This window comes from Beta vulgaris, chromosome 8 (assembly GCF_026745355.1).
Source record: "Beta vulgaris subsp. vulgaris cultivar EL10 chromosome 8, EL10.2, whole genome shotgun sequence".
In the NCBI taxonomy this organism is placed as follows: Eukaryota; Viridiplantae; Streptophyta; class Magnoliopsida; order Caryophyllales; family Amaranthaceae; genus Beta; species Beta vulgaris.
The window spans coordinates 35226705-35244375 of record NC_079209.1 but is presented as its reverse complement, the minus strand read 5'-3'; the positions used below and the strand labels follow the sequence as shown (position 1 = coordinate 35244375).

At 36.0% G+C, this 17671-nt stretch overlaps 1 protein-coding gene across 2 annotated transcripts in view; it reads left to right on the top strand.

Annotated features, from left to right (window-relative positions):
* The first annotated feature begins 206 nt into the window (after positions 1-206).
* The window catches only part of LOC104901361 (NEDD8-activating enzyme E1 regulatory subunit AXR1), a 31206-nt gene continuing 13741 nt past the window's right edge, over positions 207-17671 (top strand). The window contains exons 1-8 of one of the 2 annotated variants that reach the window (XM_048634211.2): positions 207-451; positions 1209-1381; positions 5461-5624; positions 5876-5932; positions 8083-8193; positions 9277-9356; positions 10040-10190; positions 10360-10453. In XM_048634211.2, the coding sequence (XP_048490168.1) occupies positions 414-451; positions 1209-1381; positions 5461-5624; positions 5876-5932; positions 8083-8193; positions 9277-9356; positions 10040-10190; positions 10360-10453 (868 nt within the window). In that variant the 5' untranslated portion in view covers positions 207-413. The remainder of the gene's footprint in view (positions 452-1208; positions 1382-5460; positions 5625-5875; positions 5933-8082; positions 8194-9276; positions 9357-10039; positions 10191-10359; positions 10454-17671) is intronic. The other variant, XM_010688925.4, reaches the window with a different exon arrangement.

Genomic DNA, 17671 nt, shown 5'->3' with positions numbered 1-17671 from the left:
TATTGGACCCTATTACGCCTAATTGGAACTTATTGGGTTTTATTACACTTGATTGGAACTTATCTGAACTAAACTAAACTAAACTAAAATTATTGGACCTAAAACTTAATTTATTAAGGTGAAAAAGACGCACCCTTACCTAATACAGTATTTTTAGAAGTAGGCTGGGCCGCTGGGCGCTGGGGTTAGATATACATCTGTACTTCTGTAGTCGTCCAACTCCAGTCTCCAAGACTCCAACCCTGTCTACTCTAACTCCTCGCACGGAACTGAGTGTTTCCTTCGCACCACAACTTACTAAGCAATTTGCAGTTACCTTACGTTCCAAAATTCACAAAGTCTGCGTTGCAAGCAAGCGAAAAGCTAGAGTTGTGCGCTTCTTGCTGCTTCCAGTTAGCAGAGTTCGATTTTCGATGGCTGAACCTAAAATCAAATACGATCGACAGCTTCGGTACTGTGTCTTCTGGATTCTTCCGTTTAATTAACTTTTTTGATTCATTAATTATCTCATGTTTTTTCCTGTTTAGTGCGAAACTATGGTTTTTATTATTTTGTTAGGAATTTTGTGTTTGGTATCTTTGAATTTACAGTTTTGATAAATGTAACAATAAGCGTAAGCTTTAAATACATTTCGTAGTAGGGTGTGCTAAATACAGAAGAAAAAGCTAATACAACACCTAATATTTTATTAGTTTAAGAATTTGCGGATCACACGTCCAGTATTATTTTTGCTTAGTTATTGCTTAACTATTTCAATGTCATTTCGTTCAACTTTTTTTCTTACAGTTCTAATAAATAACTACTTTACATTCTGAAAATAGGGAGTACTAGTTGTTGTGTGTTGTTTCTTACTTATATTTGTTTATTAAATCTTCAAATGGAGTGTAATAGTAGCCTTGATAAATTCACCGCTTGATTTTGGAATTATCAATAATTGAGCTCAAATTTTCCTTCAATTCCCTGGACTATCCGATATTGCCGCGAGTTTCCTTGATAGAATAAAGCCGTCTAGGTTTTTTAAAGTAAGAGGTTACTTATATGCTTTTTTGACATCCAAATGCAGCTTACATTGCCTTTATATACGCTATAAGTGACGATATGGAAGTTCTTTTTGCAAGTGTATTTTTATATAACTATGTTAATTTGCTGTAGATGAAAGCGTATTACCCTGAGTTTCTGCATAAATTAATAGAGTTTTTTGGCTGCAGCATTTGGGGTGAGCAAGGGCAAGCGGCGTTGGAGAAAGCAAGTATTTGCTTGCTAAATTGTGGACCTACGGGATCTGAGAGTTTGAAAAATTTGGTTCTTGGTGGAATTGGCAGCATCACTATCGTCGATGGATCAAAGGTGGAAGTGGGTGATCTTGGAAATAACTTTATGGGTATAATTCCCTTCCCTTTGTTGGTTATGCAAGCCCAATAGTCCAATGATGTGTAATCGAAATCCTTAGTCTCTTAGAAATAAAGTTTGTCAAGTATTCCTAGTTCTGTTAGGAGTATTGCTAATTTTCCTAGTTCTAGTAGTAATAGGATATAACTCATGCAATCCTAGTTCTATTAGGATTAGAACTCCTGGTTTTGTTAGGAGTATACGTTGTAATTCTAATTCTAATTAGATTAGAAGTCCAAGTCCTAGTTGGATTGAGATTCCTAATTGAGTTGGAATTATAGTTGTGATAGGAGTCTAGTGTTATTAGAAGTCTTTTTTGCTTACAAGGATTTACTTTGCTACTTGGAGAGGTTGTCTTGTTTTAAACTTGTTAGGGGTTAGCTTTCATTATCTTCTTTTTAGAGTTATCTTAGGCATGTAGGATTAGGATTTAGTTTGCTGATTTTATCTTTTCTAGTTTTAATTTAATTAGTTTTCATTATGTATTATAATTAGCCGAATTCATTACATAAGAAATCAGTTTTTGATGAATTGAAATTTCAGACTTATTTGTCTATTGAACTTTGGACGTACCTATTTCCACCTTTTTATTGTTTTTAGGGAGTGAACCTAAATACACGAACCTTACATTCAGGCGAATGATACCTAAAACTAAGCGAGATTTGTGTGAGTTAGTGAGTGACGCTAATAAACCAATCTCAAACCCTTTCCTAATTCAAGTTTGAGGTGACTCAAGCCCTAAAAGTGAATTAGAAACCTTAGTGGAGTTTAACTGAGTGAAGTTTATTCGAATCTAAGCAGTTTCCATTTGCAGCATCATATCAAATGTTTCAAAAATGGTGCGTGAGGGCGTGTGGAAATTCGATTTCTGATTTTTTGGCTAGTTGGAAAGCTAACAAGCAGGGCTACCTTTTGCGTCAAAATTTCAGCACAACCCGATAAGTAATGAAGTGACGACAAAGCAAAACTTTCGATGTTATAATGGGGGATAGTGAAACTGATCAAAGAGCGAATCGTATGTTGGAGGAACAATCGTTGATTGAATCACCTCCGGATCAAAAAACTTGTGGCGAGGGAGGTTCTACATGTCAAAACTATTCCCTTAGATGATTTGGCACAAATGGATAATTTATTCCATACAAAGTGCTTGGTGAGTGGTCGAAGTTGCTCCATCATTGTGGGTAATAGGTCATGCACCAATGTTTGTTCTAAGAAGATGGTGGAGACTCTAAACTTGAGTACTCGACCACATGCTCATCCCTACAAGCTTAATTGATTAACTAAATCAAGGAGTGACAATTTCTAAGCAAGCCCTTGTTGATTTCTCTATTGGCGAGTTCAAGGATGAGGTAGAGTGTGATGTGGTGCCTATAGATGCGTATGCTATCTTACTTGGGAGGCCATGGCAATTTGATTGTGACATGGTTTACTTGGCTAAGATGTATGTGGTTTTGATAATGCATGATGGAAAGAGATGGAGCTTGAAGCCATTACACCCAAAGTGGCGTGAAAACCTCTTGATGATGCCAAGATGGTCTTGTTGGTGGGTGATGAAGACGGCATGAAGGGCATGAGCAACAAGCAACGCTAGGAAAAGAAGGAACATCAACTCCAAGCATGGAAAACCTTGGAGATTATGTGTGGTTGTCCTTAAGTGTCCAAAAGCTACACAACAATGCTAAGGGAAAGTCCAAGCCTATTGAAGAGGTACCTTTCAAAATCGTGCATAGGGATAACTATGATACTTTACAAGTTATGCTTGGAGGTGGCGTGTGCTTCCCTTGGTGTGAAACTGCTAATGATTTGATTCCATGATATGACTATGGAACTTGAGGACAAGTTCTTTTCTAAGAGGAGGAATGATGTGTAATCGAAATGCCGAGTCTCTCTTAGAAATGAAGGTTGTAAAGTACTCCTAATTCTGTTAGGAGTATTGCTAGTTTTCCTAGTTCTAGTAGAAATAAGACTCATGTAATTTTAGTTCTTTTAGGATTAGAACTCTTAATTCTGTTATGAGTATAAGTTGCAAAGCTAATCTAATTGGATTAGAAGGCCAAGTCCTAGTTGGATTGGGATTCCTAATCAAGTTAGAATTATAGTTGAGTTAGGAGTCTAGTGTTAGTATAAGTCTTTTTGCTTACAAGGTTTTAGTTTCCTAGTTAGGAGAAGTTTTACTTGTTTTAAGCTTGTTAGGAGTCTTAGTTTAATTATCTTGTTTTGAGAGTTATCTTAGGCTTGTAGGATTAGGATGTAGTTTGCTGATTCTATCTTTCCTTGTTATAGTGTAATTAGGTTTCTTTTATGTATTATAAATAGCCAAATTCATTGTATAAAAAATCAATTTTTGGTGAATTGAAAGTTCGGACTTATTTGTCTATTGAACTTTGGACGTACTTCTTTCCATGTTGTCATTGTTTTTTGGAAGTGAACCTAAACACAAGAACCTTAGATCCAAGCGAGTGAAACCTAAAACTAAGCGTTGCGTGAGTTAGTGAGTGAAGCTAAGAAACCAATCTCAAATCCTTTCCTAATTCAAGTTTAAGGGGTGACTGAAGCCGTAAAAGTGAATTGAAACCCTTATGGGAGGTTGACTCATTGAAAGTTATTCGAAGCTAAGCATATTCCATTCATGGAATCGTATCATCCAACGTGTTCGATAGGACCGGAAGACAGTGTGGGTTGCGAGAATGATCGAGAATAATGGTAGATGAATTCGGAAGTTTCTCTTTGCCTGGAGGGTAACACATGCGCCCATTGGATTTTCTGGTTTCTTTTCTCTTTTCATCTTGTTTTTTCTAAGTCTTGTTATGTGAGGATTCTTTAGAGATTATTTATTTCCTAATAGATTTATAATTGTATTAGGAAGATAAATAATTGATGCTAATTCTACTAGGGGTAGGATTTAATCTTCTATATAAAGGCGGCTTGGGATCATTATTTTGTTTGCTCATCAAATATGAGGTAGATTGATTATAGGTTTCTAGTAAAAGTTTTTAAGAGATATCGTTATTCATGGGATTTGTGAGTTTGGGGTTTTGCTAATATTCGTTGAAGGATTAGTGAAACGGTTAGTGGTTTTTCCTCTACTTGTTAAGGGAGTTTCAACTTTAAAGTTGCGTTTAATTTTTGCTCAGATTTATATATTGTTTACTTGCTACTACTCTTCCGCATAAGACTTAACACCCTTAGCTATTTATTCTGTGTTTCATTTGCCTTATGTCACCTGGTTTGGGGTTCAACTGTCTTAAGTTACCGCGTCTTTGAACACAACTTTATGATGAGTCTGATTGTTTTTCTATGCTTACCTTGTTTAAAAGGTAATGAAACAGCACAAAGCTGTCAACTCAAACAATACAAACATTTATGTGATGTCATTCCGTTATATGAGCTTTCCCCCATAGCCTGATGTATTTGTACTTACCTTGTGATCTTTTAGCTGTTAATCATCATCATTTCCAACTACCTCGAGCTCATATGGATTTACCACCATTTTTATCTAACTTTAGCTAACCTCTAATTAATTGTTCTTCTCTTGTCATGCTGAAGCTACCTATATCCATGTTTCAAATAATAAGTCTCTAGATAGTGCTACATGATGATTTATTTCATAGTGCTACTTGAGGATTCATTTCAAGACCATATTGCTAGTTCTAGTGGAGGGTTTATAACAAAATTGCATCACAGTAGAAATATTTAGCATACAGAAGGTACCAAGTCGTCTAGTTAGGACAACATAAGGGGTAGAATACATATTAGTTTAACTTTTATTTTTCAATTTCTTTTATTTTTTATAACTCACTCGCTCCTACATTATGTAATTATGTTGGTGTTCATTTCTTGATCTGGGATGTATTTTATGTCTTTGAAAGTTTTATTAGCTCCATGCTACATTGCATCAACATTTCCTTGCCTTATGGTAGACTAGTAGTTTGATGGTTGATGCGCCATGACTTTTGCTTTTCCTTTCATGAGTGTATTGTTTTTCCACCCATCTGCTAGATGCGTCCTCCTTTTTTTTTTTTATATCGTCTACTTTGGCTTTCTAATGTTTCGTATGGGTTGGTTGCGTAGTGGATGAAACAAGTCTTGGTGAATCAAAGGCAAAATGTGTCTGTACATTCTTGCAAGAGCTTAATGATGCTGTTAAGGCAAAGTTTATTGAAGACTTTCCAGAGAAGCTAATTGAGTTCAATCCGTCATTCTTTTCCCAGTTTACTTTAGTGATAGCTACACAGGTATGCATCCTCGTCATGCATTTCTCGTCATCAATTATTGAAGAATATCTCAAGGTGCTTGCTATGGTAGCAAGTAATGTGCTTCCCAATGGTGCTGTAATTTGTTTTTATGGACTTCTGTTGTGTGTTCTCTACAATTTTGGTATTTTAGTGTATGTAGTGTGTTCTCTCTCTATGCAATTGGTGTACTAATGACTTTTATTGGTTACATGGTGTATTCATTGTATTTGCTTGGCCAAATGAAACCTAAGAGAAACCTGGGAATTGGTTTCGAACCAATAATGAAGAAAGAAGCCATGACGTGCCAGGTACTCAAATAAAATATAGGTGCAAAAAGAATTAAGTACAACCTAAGTGCACAAAAAAAGATTAGGAGTAGAAAGACGACCAAAAATTTGCTTATATTCATTATGCCTAGAAGGAAAATAATTGTTTGAATGAGTACATATATGCATGATAGGGTGGGATGATTGCTTCCCTGTTATGCAACATGCTTCAAAGATTCTTAGTCAACATCCTATTGTGTGCAAGACCTTATATATGGCACTGTTAAACAGTTGAGTTGCACACTTGAAATAAAACGCTATACCATAGTACTTTATATCTTGTTAGAGTGCCTTTTTATTTTATAAAAAATAATATAACATAATGCCTAGGCTAATCTCTAAAAATGCTGTTCTCAAGTTTAGTGATATCTTGATGATTTGGTGGACTATTACTTAATGACTATAAAATGAATCCTTGTTGCTCAAGAATTACCCTTATTGTTTTTTGGTGAATAAAAGAATTACCCTTACTGGGGTTATTGATTGACTATAGAATGAATCCTTTGTCTTCAAGAGTTACCCGTAATGGATTTTGGTACTTTAGTGCATTATTAATTACTATAGAAAGAATCCCTTTTGCTCAAGGATTTTCTTTAATGGGTTGTTGCTTAATCTATTTAGTTAAATAAGACAATGATTCCTGGGGATTACTTCTTTTTCGTGAGAGACATCCTAAATTATATTGCCAAATCACACATTTAACTAGGTCTTGGGCTTCTTCATAAATAACGTGATCTACAATTTTCACCTTGTTTGGGGGTATATATTGCAAGTCTTGCATGTGTGGAAGTTGAATGTTACTAATAAAGCTAACCTGTTATCAGATGCTTGGTGTAAAAGTTAAATACAAATGAAAAACTACACAGTTTGAAGCACTGGTGGTTTTCTCAGACGTACATTTGACAGGGAGATGTAATTTATTAGGTCGGCTACGATCCCTGTTCCTTTGTAATAGTAGATTACTAGACTGTTTGAGTTTTTGCCTGCTGTCGGTGTATAACCAATCTTTCTTGATGAAATTTTACATTAGGCTATGGAAAATATTTTTTGCTGTTGATGGAGGGGGATTAGGGACTGTTTGGTGGGGGGGATTCCATAGACAGGGAAAAGAAATCATGTACCTTTCCTCCTAATGGTTTGCCTGAAAGTCTTCTCTCTTCCCAGGCTCCCCTTTAAGTTTTGTTTCCCCCTCTTTGGGGTTTTGACATCTCAATTGCACCAACACTAACAGCCCTGGGCCAGTGCCATTGTATTTTCGCCCAGAACTGCACTACATTATTACCTTCAAATACTATTAGCAGTTTAGCACCACCATTGCCACATGTCAGGTCGTAGTCACAGTCGCTGTTGTAGTAAAGGCTACACTTTAGCATATATTTCTTTGTGGTGTTGCGTGGTCTTATATGGTGGATACATCATTGGCTGTATCTTGACTTTATAGGCCCATATCAGCTTCATATGGCTGTGTCATAGTCATATTAACTAACACTTAATGTTTTTCCTTTACAACTTTATTAATATCGTTTCTACACTTCATGTGTCTTACTCCTGACCAAGTACATCGCATATCAGCAAATAATTAAAACCCTGACCGCCAACCTCATCCCTTCACCTCCAAAGTGATCCATTCTCACCCAGGTCCCGATCAAGAGCAGAGACTCTTGTCTTGTAAACCTAACTCAATTCTGATTTTCCCACCTTTCCCCTACCCCAATCGTCTTTGCAGTTTGAGTGCTGTGTGCAATGCAACTGAATGTAAGAAATTCAAACTTTTATTAGTTTGATTATCAAGGAGACAGGAGGATTATCCATGTGACCAAATCCTGGATATTGTCCATCATATGTGTCCCTTGCCCAGTGTGCAGGTATTGTATGTTGGTAGTAGTTTTCATGAAATATTTGTGATTTCTGGAGGACCTTGCTCCATGAATTTTCAGTCATATTCTTAGTTTTACTTGAAGTTTGTAGCTCTTGTACACTTTTTCTGCTGTAAAATGTGCATATAATCTCACTTTTTGGTCAAATTGGTTAAACTTTTGATCTGCCTATGTTAATAATTGATCTCACTCATACCTTGTATCTTTATTTTTAACGTTCCATTATTTTTCTGAAGAAGTCACATTACCATGCAGTTGGTGGAAGAAAAGATGATAAAGCTTGATAGAATCTGCAGGGAGGCAAATGTAATGTTAGTATTCGCTCGATCGTATGGCCTAACTGGACTTGTTCGTGTCAGTTTAAAGGTAGGGCTCAATACTTTAGTACTTATCTTGTTGATGGACTTAATTCTTACGATTGGCAGTTGCATTTCTTGTTTGAGGAATTTCTACTTGGTTGTTGCTACTTTGAGTGGCCAAAATCTCAGATATGCATCGATTGGGATTATGTAAATGTAATACTGGTCGCATAATCGCTATCCAACACTAATATATTTGAGGATTGAAAAGTGTATGGGATGAATGAATGAGAAATTATGCTTTGCATGATAATAATAAAAATCATGAATCTGCGATATAAAATGGAAGCTATTCTGTATTTCTCTTGGACAACCAGTTTGGAATTTCTTGTGTATCAGCAGCCCTCGTAAAAAACAAACCATGTACTTCTTTCCGTAAAACTCTTTACTTATGTCATCGCAATAAAGCTTCCAAATGACAAGGAAAAGCGCGGGATTGGGGGGGGGGGGGGATTGTGAAAGTTTAAATCAAGCAACTGTGATGCATCAACTGAATAGGCCCAACTTACTCACTTACAAGAGGAGGAATACTCAAAGGGCAGATCAGTAATTTTGAGAGAATGGGAAACAAAATGATTATTGCTAGGAGACAAAAGTTGTTATGGGTGAGAGTGGATGTACAGGAGGAATTTTAGAATAAAAGGGGAGTGGAGAGAGAATGTTAGGCAGCTGATCATTGAGTAGAATTGGGAGAGAGGGAGCCTCTCGAAAGCTCACCATCTTGTAGTTACTTCATCCTTATTATCTAACATCTTCTTCCTGATTCATATTTTTCATCTTTAATTCTCTGTTTACTTTTGTGGATTCTGTTGTGGTGTTGCTGTGCTCTGTGTTTGGTGTGGATCTTGAGTCAACAGGTGGAGGTGATCGTAGTTTGTCACAGCAACTCTTTTTCCTTCTAAAGTCCTATATATCTCTCTTGGGCATGTTCTTATCCAAACTCTTTTGGAATTAATTGGTTTACTACTTCCAAAGCAAGTGAAGTAAAAGACATAGAAATACCTTATTTATAATTAGGAATCTCATTCTTGTCTTGGTTAATTCTCATTTGGCTTTGACCTGACAAGTTTATTACTTGTTTTTGTACCAGGAGCACACTGTGATTGAATCCAAACCCGACCATTTTCTGGATGATCTTCGTCTAAATAATCCATGGCCAGAGCTTAAGAGGTGCTTTTTTTCCTTCTGTTTGAATGTTGTACTAGATATATCTCCTTCTTCGTGAGTTCTTTAGTATGTGTATGTATGATTTTAATGATATTTGTGTGCATGTATGTTTTTATGACTAATGTATGCATGCATAATTGTATGTTTCTTGTGTGCATGTAACCATTACATAATGTGATAAGCTAATCTATAGGGAAAATTAAGTTTTTTTTGTGTTCCAAATAAATATCGATGTTAAGCAAACTCTTCATTTTATATCAAATACTCGTGTCGGATCCTTGATGCCCCGAAACGTGTATATGGACACTTCAGACTTTATTTTGGGCCAAATTAATCGAGAAGGTTTGTACTTTGTAATGTAGCCTTGCTTAGGCACATTCCTCTGTTTTGGGTTGCCCGAGTTCGAGTAACATAACTGCTTGAGGGCATAATATTATTATCTTTACCTCTTAGCCCCTTCGTTTAGTTGACATCCCCTTGATGTTTCTTTAATGTATTTCCCTATTACTTGTCCCTCACTTCCCAGCAAAGAAAATATAAATGAAGCAAAGAGAAAGAGAAATACAAAGAGAATGAGAAAGAGAAATTGGCATTTAATTGTTTATTCATGGTCTTGGTTATGTTAAGGGATCTATAGATTATGATAATGATCTAACATGTGCTTATCTTTTTTTGTGTGGATATAGGTTTGTAGAGTCTATTGATATACATGTGCAAGATCATGTTGCTCACAAGCACATACCCTATGTTGTGATTCTTGTAAAGATGGCTGAGGAATGGGCTCAAAGTCATGGTGGGACCCTTCCTTTGACTCGAGAAGAGAAGAAAGAGTTTAAGGTTTGACTATTGCTATCCAGCTTTCTTCCCTTTAGCCGTCATTTTTTTGGTTGAATTATCTAATCTAATAATATAGATGTGGATTCAATCTTTTTTTGGTATTTTTAATTGACGGAAAGAGGATTGCTTTTTTTATAGAGTTAATCATATAGCGTATAACACATTGTAGGATCTTCTTAAATCAAGGATGATTGGTCTTGATGAAGATAACTATAAAGAAGCTGTTGATGCATCCTTCAAGCTCTTTGCTCATCAAGGAATCAGTGAGTGCTTACTACCCTACTACATCAAGTCTTCTGCCTTGCAACATGAGTAACAAGATATACTTTTCCTCATTAATATTAAATGACCATTTTCTTTCAATTGTGCCATATGATGCAATGTCGGGACAGCAAAGATATACTTTGGTGTGTAGCCCGGAAGAGAATCTTTTCAACTACAACCTAGTTAGTTGGGTTATTGACTAGTTCCGTGAATGGTTCTGCAAGTCTAGCTTGTTATGCGTAATTGGTCTTTGACTCTTGTGGGCGTTATTCCTGGAAGGAATAATCATTGTGCTGCCTTTTAGAACTTTGTGATGTCTCTTGTTGCAAGTGCGTAGGTGGATGGGGGCTTAAGTTATTTTGGGGCAATATTTTTTTTGCCCAATCTTATCTTCGTACTTCATATTTGTATCTCTATTTCTGTCTAGACTTCCCATCACATGACTAGTAGTTTGAGAAGTTGATGAGAAATCTACTTCAATTTGAATTGGGTAGAAGGGAATTAGGGAAGACACAATTTGATGCGTAAGCGAGCATGGGTTCATGTTCTTGATCGATAGTTGGTTGATTTGGCTTGTTCTTGGAAAACTAGTAGAGTTCTTCTGTTCTTGTTACAATAGGATTCCATTTGTATTAGAATTCTAGTACTATTAGAAGGTTAGAAGAAGTAGAAGTCTGGTAAGATTAGAAGTCTTATCATGACAGAACTCTAATCATGGTAGAAGTCTAACCTTGGTAGAATTCTAACCTTATTATAAGTCTGATGTTATTAGAACTCTAATGGCGTTAAAGTGTTTAGAGTCTAGTATACTTAGAAGTCTTTTGCTTACAAGTTTTTAGTATTATATCTACAATAGGTTTTTTCTTGTTTTAAGCACTTTAAGAATCTTAAATAAATGAGGATTAGTATTATTTATATAGGATTAGTTATCAAAGTTCTATTCTAATGAAGTTTAGGTTTGTAAAGCATATTTAAAGGCTAGTTATTCGTAGTAAAAAAAATCAATTATTGAGTTTATGAAATTGCAGCTATGGGTGAGAATTAAGTGATTCCATACCACGACAACATGATTTTTGTGCTTCTTGAAGTTGAGACTTGCAAGGTGAACCCTCTTGAAGCTAGATTCGATAGCAGTTTTCTATCCATATTTCATATCGTCATAATTTCAAACTTAAGCATTAGAACTTAAACAAACACGAATCCCTGGGCGAATCCACATCAAATTGGTATGACAGCAGCATGTTTGTATCGGAGCGTCAGGGCACTTGAGAAGTCCGTTGGCCTTCAAAATTTGTGTAGTGGACGGGGACATGCTGAAACCATAAATCCTATCTATTACATTATTTTGGATTCTATAGACTATATTACAAACGACAGCTGAAACTTTTTGGTTCCAATATACATCATTTCTAGTCCACCATATATGATAGACCATGGCTCTAACAGCAGCAGCACCTGCTCTGAAATTCAGGCTTTCTACCTCTAGCTATCCATTGTAGTAACCCCTGTACATGTTGTGAGAAGTAACAGGATTACTCCGAACTATTCTGACCCATTTCGGGAGAACTAAAACTGCGAATGATAGGCTGGGTAATTGTGAGTGAGACATTGATCGAGTGTAACCTATAGATTGACGTACTCACAAAATTTCACAAGATTTCAAGTAGTTTTGGTTGGTTTTTGACTTTTGAACTTTCGATGAAGATTTCTCGACAGTTTCTGCCTTATATTAGATCAACCATTATTGTTTCTATTCTTATGATGAGTTAACAATTGATGAGAATCTTGAGGAGTTATCCCTACGTCTACTACGAAAGTGGGATTTACTGTATAATTCAACTCGGTCTTTTTATGACAAGCTTAATTATCTTAAGGATGTTCCTCGCAACATAGAGGAAGTAATTTTAGATTCGGTTTTCATTGTTGATAGATGAAGTAAAGGTTGAGACTTAATTTGTTCCAACAATCAAGATCAAATCTTTGATATTTCTTATGATGCAGAGATAATCCCTAAGGTTTAACTTGGAACTTTGGTTGTTGTTCCATTACAAAGTTACTCTAAGCAAGCGTTGGTTTTTAGGAGTAGACATGCATGAGAACTGATTGCTTTGGCTATTTTCCAGTATTCTTCTCTAACTTCAAATTCGTGGGCGAATCTTTTCTAAGAAGGGGGGAATGACGCGCAAGGGAGCATGTGTTCATGTTCTTGATCGATTCTTGGTTGATTTGGCTTGTTCTTGGAGTTGTAGTAGAGTTCTTGTTACAATAGGATTCTATTTCTATTAGAATTTTAGTAGAAATAGAAGTCTTGTAAGATTAGAAGTCTTATCATGACAGAAGTCTAATCTTGGGAGAAGTCTAAACTTATTAGAATTCTAATGTTATTAGAACTCTAATGGTGTTACACTCTAAAGCTGTTAGTAGTCTAGTATAGTTAGAAGTGTTACACTCTAAAGCCAAATCAAGTTTGGATGTCACAAAGCTAGATAAATCTGTTAAGCATTTTGGCTCTTCTCTGCTGCTCTCCTTGTCTTGATAAGAAATGATAGGAGGCTGATAGTGAGATTAATGTATGGGAATAATTGCTTCTAATCATGTAACCTTTTGGCCTTTTGCAAATAATAATGCAACCTTTTGATTAATTCTGAATAATTCAATTTTTATACCCAATTTTCTTCGAGTAAGATAAAATGAAATTTTACTTAAAAAATATTGGTAATTTCTATTCTTTTCATAGGTTCTAAGCAACCTTTACATGCAACCTTTTCACCAATTGTTCACCGTCAAGTGTTCAAGTTTACCTCTTTTATAGGTTTTATCCGGCTTTATTCTACTCAAAGAAAATGGGGTATAAAGATTGCATTATTCAGGAATAATCAAAAGGCTGCATTATCATTTGTGAATGGTCAAAATGTTGCATTATTAGAAGTAAATACTCCTGATGTATATTGTTTCTTCGTTGCATATTTAACTGAGCTTTGGGAGTATTGCAAGTCCTAGTCAGTGATGAGTTATATATTCTCTCAATGGAGTATCACTATGGAGCTTTTACAGGGAACGTGTTTCTATCGGTAGTGGACAATGAAATACCTTATTCTGATATATGTTTTTCAAGCTATTTGGTGTATCTTGTTGGAGAGAAATAACGCTTATATGTGACAGCATGAGATCAGTTGATTTGCTGGGGTGTTTTATTTAGCTCGCGCTACAGGGCTTTTGGGGGAATGTTATTGCAGGGGCTTTTTGGGGACATTATTGTCAGATATCCAGAATATTGGGGTCAGTTGTAAGTTGTTGATTGATCTGAAATGCCTAATTTATGTGATCTGTCTTCAGTGTGCTCTTTTATCTGAAGATTCTATTCAAAGGAGGGCTCATGGGGCTTTTTTTTATTGGGTGTTTGTGTTGTGTGCTTTTGGGTGGGTATACAAAGAATCATTTTCTCTAGTTTTGCCCTTGTTCATGGCAAGTTTTGTTGTGGGTTTTAGGCCTTTAGGAGTTGTGCTCTACTGTATGTTAGCTGTGTTTCACTTCAGTTTTAGGGAATTTTTGGGCAAAGCATAGAGAACCTTTGGAAAATTGCTATCGTGCTTTCGCAGGAAAGGCCCGTAACGGCCAAATAGAACGGTTTTGCAGCCATCGCGTCATGAATTTTTTGGAAAAAATCACATAAGTGGCCATTTAATTTTGTTTTATGTTTTTTCTTTATGTTGTGTCTAATAGTATTATAAATACACTATTTAGGATATTTACAAATATATTTTATATTCATTTTATTTATTTATTTGCTGTTTGTAGTTTTGTTATTCACTACAAGGCTCATTAATCGATAAGTAAAGTGGATAATCCTTTCTTTTAAAAAAAACCTTTGTTTTACAGAAAAACCAATTTAAAAGATCTGGGAAAATGGACAAGCGTTGAATAGATGGAGGAGAAAAGAAAGGTTTTAGAAAAGTAGAGTTGTAAAAGAAATTATTGTGAAAAAAAAGTTTTTATAAAAAAAAAAGGGAACTCATGCACGTGATAACCATAGACAGTCTGTCTTCAGTTTGACCAAATAGTACGGCATATGGAGTAATAAATCAGAAAAAGAAAAAGTAAAAAAAAGAAGAGAGAGAAGGAGAAAAGAACTATATATGAGTGGGAGAAGCAAACTTACCTGAGAAATTCTCACAGGCAGATATGGTGCATGGTGCCACAGCTGACGGGACATCTCTTGCCGGCATATTCTCCCTTGCGGACGATGTAGTGGCCGTCAATTGCATCCCTCAATGTCACGCATATTAGGGTTTCTATGAAAGTGGGATCTAATTTAGGGTTTAAAAGAAGTATTTCAAAGAAATTAATTAGAGGGATTTTGATCGAAATTGAGATTTAACGATTCAGTTTAAGTTAGATTTAATGATCATTAGCCTCTTTTCTCTTTCACTTCGTCTTCCTTTATCTTTTTTTTTTCCAGAAATAACAGGCGTTCTTATATAAAACCCGTTACACAACGGCGTTCTACCATTACGGAACAGCGTTGCGGCGAGTTTGGTGTGAATTCCAACTCCCGGCGTTATAACGGAGTTTCTTGGAACACTGGGTCTGAAATCCGTTATAGAACAGACGAGTTTTTGATCGTTGGTGAGAAGTGTTGTGTAACCTTCAAGAATATCATACCCTTAAAAGATATATTAGAATCATGTTCCGACTCTAATGTAACTACCTAACTTCTTTATGGTGTAACTCTAGACCCCTTCTCACCCGCCCTTGACTCTAGAAAAACACACACGCGCACACACACACACATTTTAGGTTTCGTCAGTCAGTGGGAGAGACTTTTCCTTCGTTCAATCGCCTCAATAACTCCGTGAAGGAGCCCTACTGAACCCGTTCACTTGGTGAACTGCTAACGGAATACCAACTAACGGATGAAGGACCTATAGCTAGGATTAAACCACATAGCTTGATGACCGAGACTATACGTTAGTTCCAACTCGAAATTCTACGAGTATACTTCAATATCCCCTTCCGGTCATCAAGGAAGAACTCGAACAAGAGCTAAAAGGCATTTTTTAGTCTTTTTCTTGGTTTTTAGTCAAGGGCTAGAGCTGCTATAGCTATAGTGATGGTTCTCCTATTTCCTATTCTACTCAACTGTATAGGGCGGTTGATCACTAGAAAGATTATGTATAATGACACGATGTCGAAAGGATTTTTCGGCTGTCGGTTTGGTAGAGTACAAAGAGGCGACAAAACCGTTGACCTATGGTCTTATAGTTATTGCAAAATCCCAAAGTGTGGTACCATTCTTGTTATGGCATGTGAAATCACAAAAAGGAAAGATTGAGAACTTGGAGTAAGACTTTGGCGGCAGAAAGTTAAAGGCCGAAGCTTTGTAAGAACCATATCTCTATTATATAAGGCAAGTGGAGTTTGGTGTCCACTTAAAATACCTTAAATACCCTTTATTTATTAAAACATAGTTTGCAATACTATTATACTATTATTATTGTACATCTTTTTATAACTTAAAGCACGCATTGCATGCATTTGAATCTAGTATCTCATAGTGCTAACTAGGGCTGCTTATCACACGAACCGAGATAGAACACCCCTTAGCTCGGCTCGTGGGCCTGTCGAGCTTGAAATTCGAGAGCTCGGCTCGAGCTCGTCCAAAAAAGTATGCCTCGAACTCGACTCTAGGGCTCGGCTCAATCGGTTTTAATTTTTCAATTATTCCAATGTGTACAAAGTTCAATATAAAAAAGACAGAATTTTGCTAAGAGCCCGTCTTCAGAGCCTAAACGTTGGATTTGAGGAAGACCCGTTTGCTGCTTAAATAAAAACCTGACGAGATTTCCTTTTAATGGTTTGTTGATGTGGGATACACAATAGTTACTAATGCAAGTGTTACCTTCAATATGAACTCTATCCTACTATCCCTTCTCCAATTTTTTGATGTGGGGTCTTAAAGAGTATTTCAATGGAAGAACGCACTATACATACTTTAACTCTCTTTTTTTTTAAATTTTATTTTTTAATTAAATATTGATTTATATGTTGACCTATCACCTATACCATCTGTAACACATACAAAATTGGAGCTTTTTGAAATTCTAGAGGAAACAGGATTAATCTCATACCTTCAAATATGTAACTAAAATTGGAAGTGGAATCAAGGACCAACAATATCTAAACAACATGAGGGGGGGGGGGGATGCGGTGGTCTTCTGCCGGCGGCGGCGAACACGGCATCAAAAACCACCGTTAACTAGGACAAAGAAGCAGAGCAGAAACGACAAAATTCAATGCACTGCAATATTACTTGAATTAAGGACGCCAGTGGATGAGCGCCGACAGTGAATCACCGACATTGTCGCCGGCCATGCGAGGAGGGAAAAATGCGATGTAGGAAGGAGGAGAATTGATTGTGGAGGGTTGTACGGGGGAGAGAGTTATGTTTGAAGTTCAATTGGAATTTTCTAGCTTCTTCTACAAACTTATATTAGGTGATATAAAAGAATAATCAAGAATGAATTAATGATTTCTACTTCTCATTTTGAGTGCTTAAGTTTTAAACATTTACAAATTACAACTCAATATTGGAGTTATACTTGGCATGATTTTATGAAGACACGAGAAGTGTGGGATGAAAGAGAGAGAGAATAAGATTTCTTCTAACACCTAATTTAACTTATTACTCCCTCTGTCCCAAAAATGTTGCTACATTCTCTTTTTCACAGTTTACGAGATGTAACTTCAAACACTAATATGTTACATATATGAAAAAAAGATATAAATTATATATTTGGAAAATACATATTGGGACGAATCAAATAAGATCCAACATGACTGTTTTTTTTATGTATATCAACTAAAAGACAGTCAAAGTTATCAAGTGAATAGTGGCAACGGTCAAAATGTAGCAACATTTTTGGGACATAGGGAGTACTAGCTTATTATATACTAGAAAGGTAGATAACATCATATCTTAAATAATTTCATGTTTTCTCAAATTGTTTCCACACAAAAGAATTATATTAGTAACTCAGTTGGACTAAAGTGGTATATTTAGTTTTTAAATTAAGACTGCTTGAATACTCTGCTATTACGCTCTATCAGCCTTAATGAATTTCGTCCTCGAAATTTGAAAGTGCAAAACTTTGGTTTATTGCAAAATGAGTTCAACGCATAAAACAGTTTAGAAGATATCAAATGATGAGAACTCATAA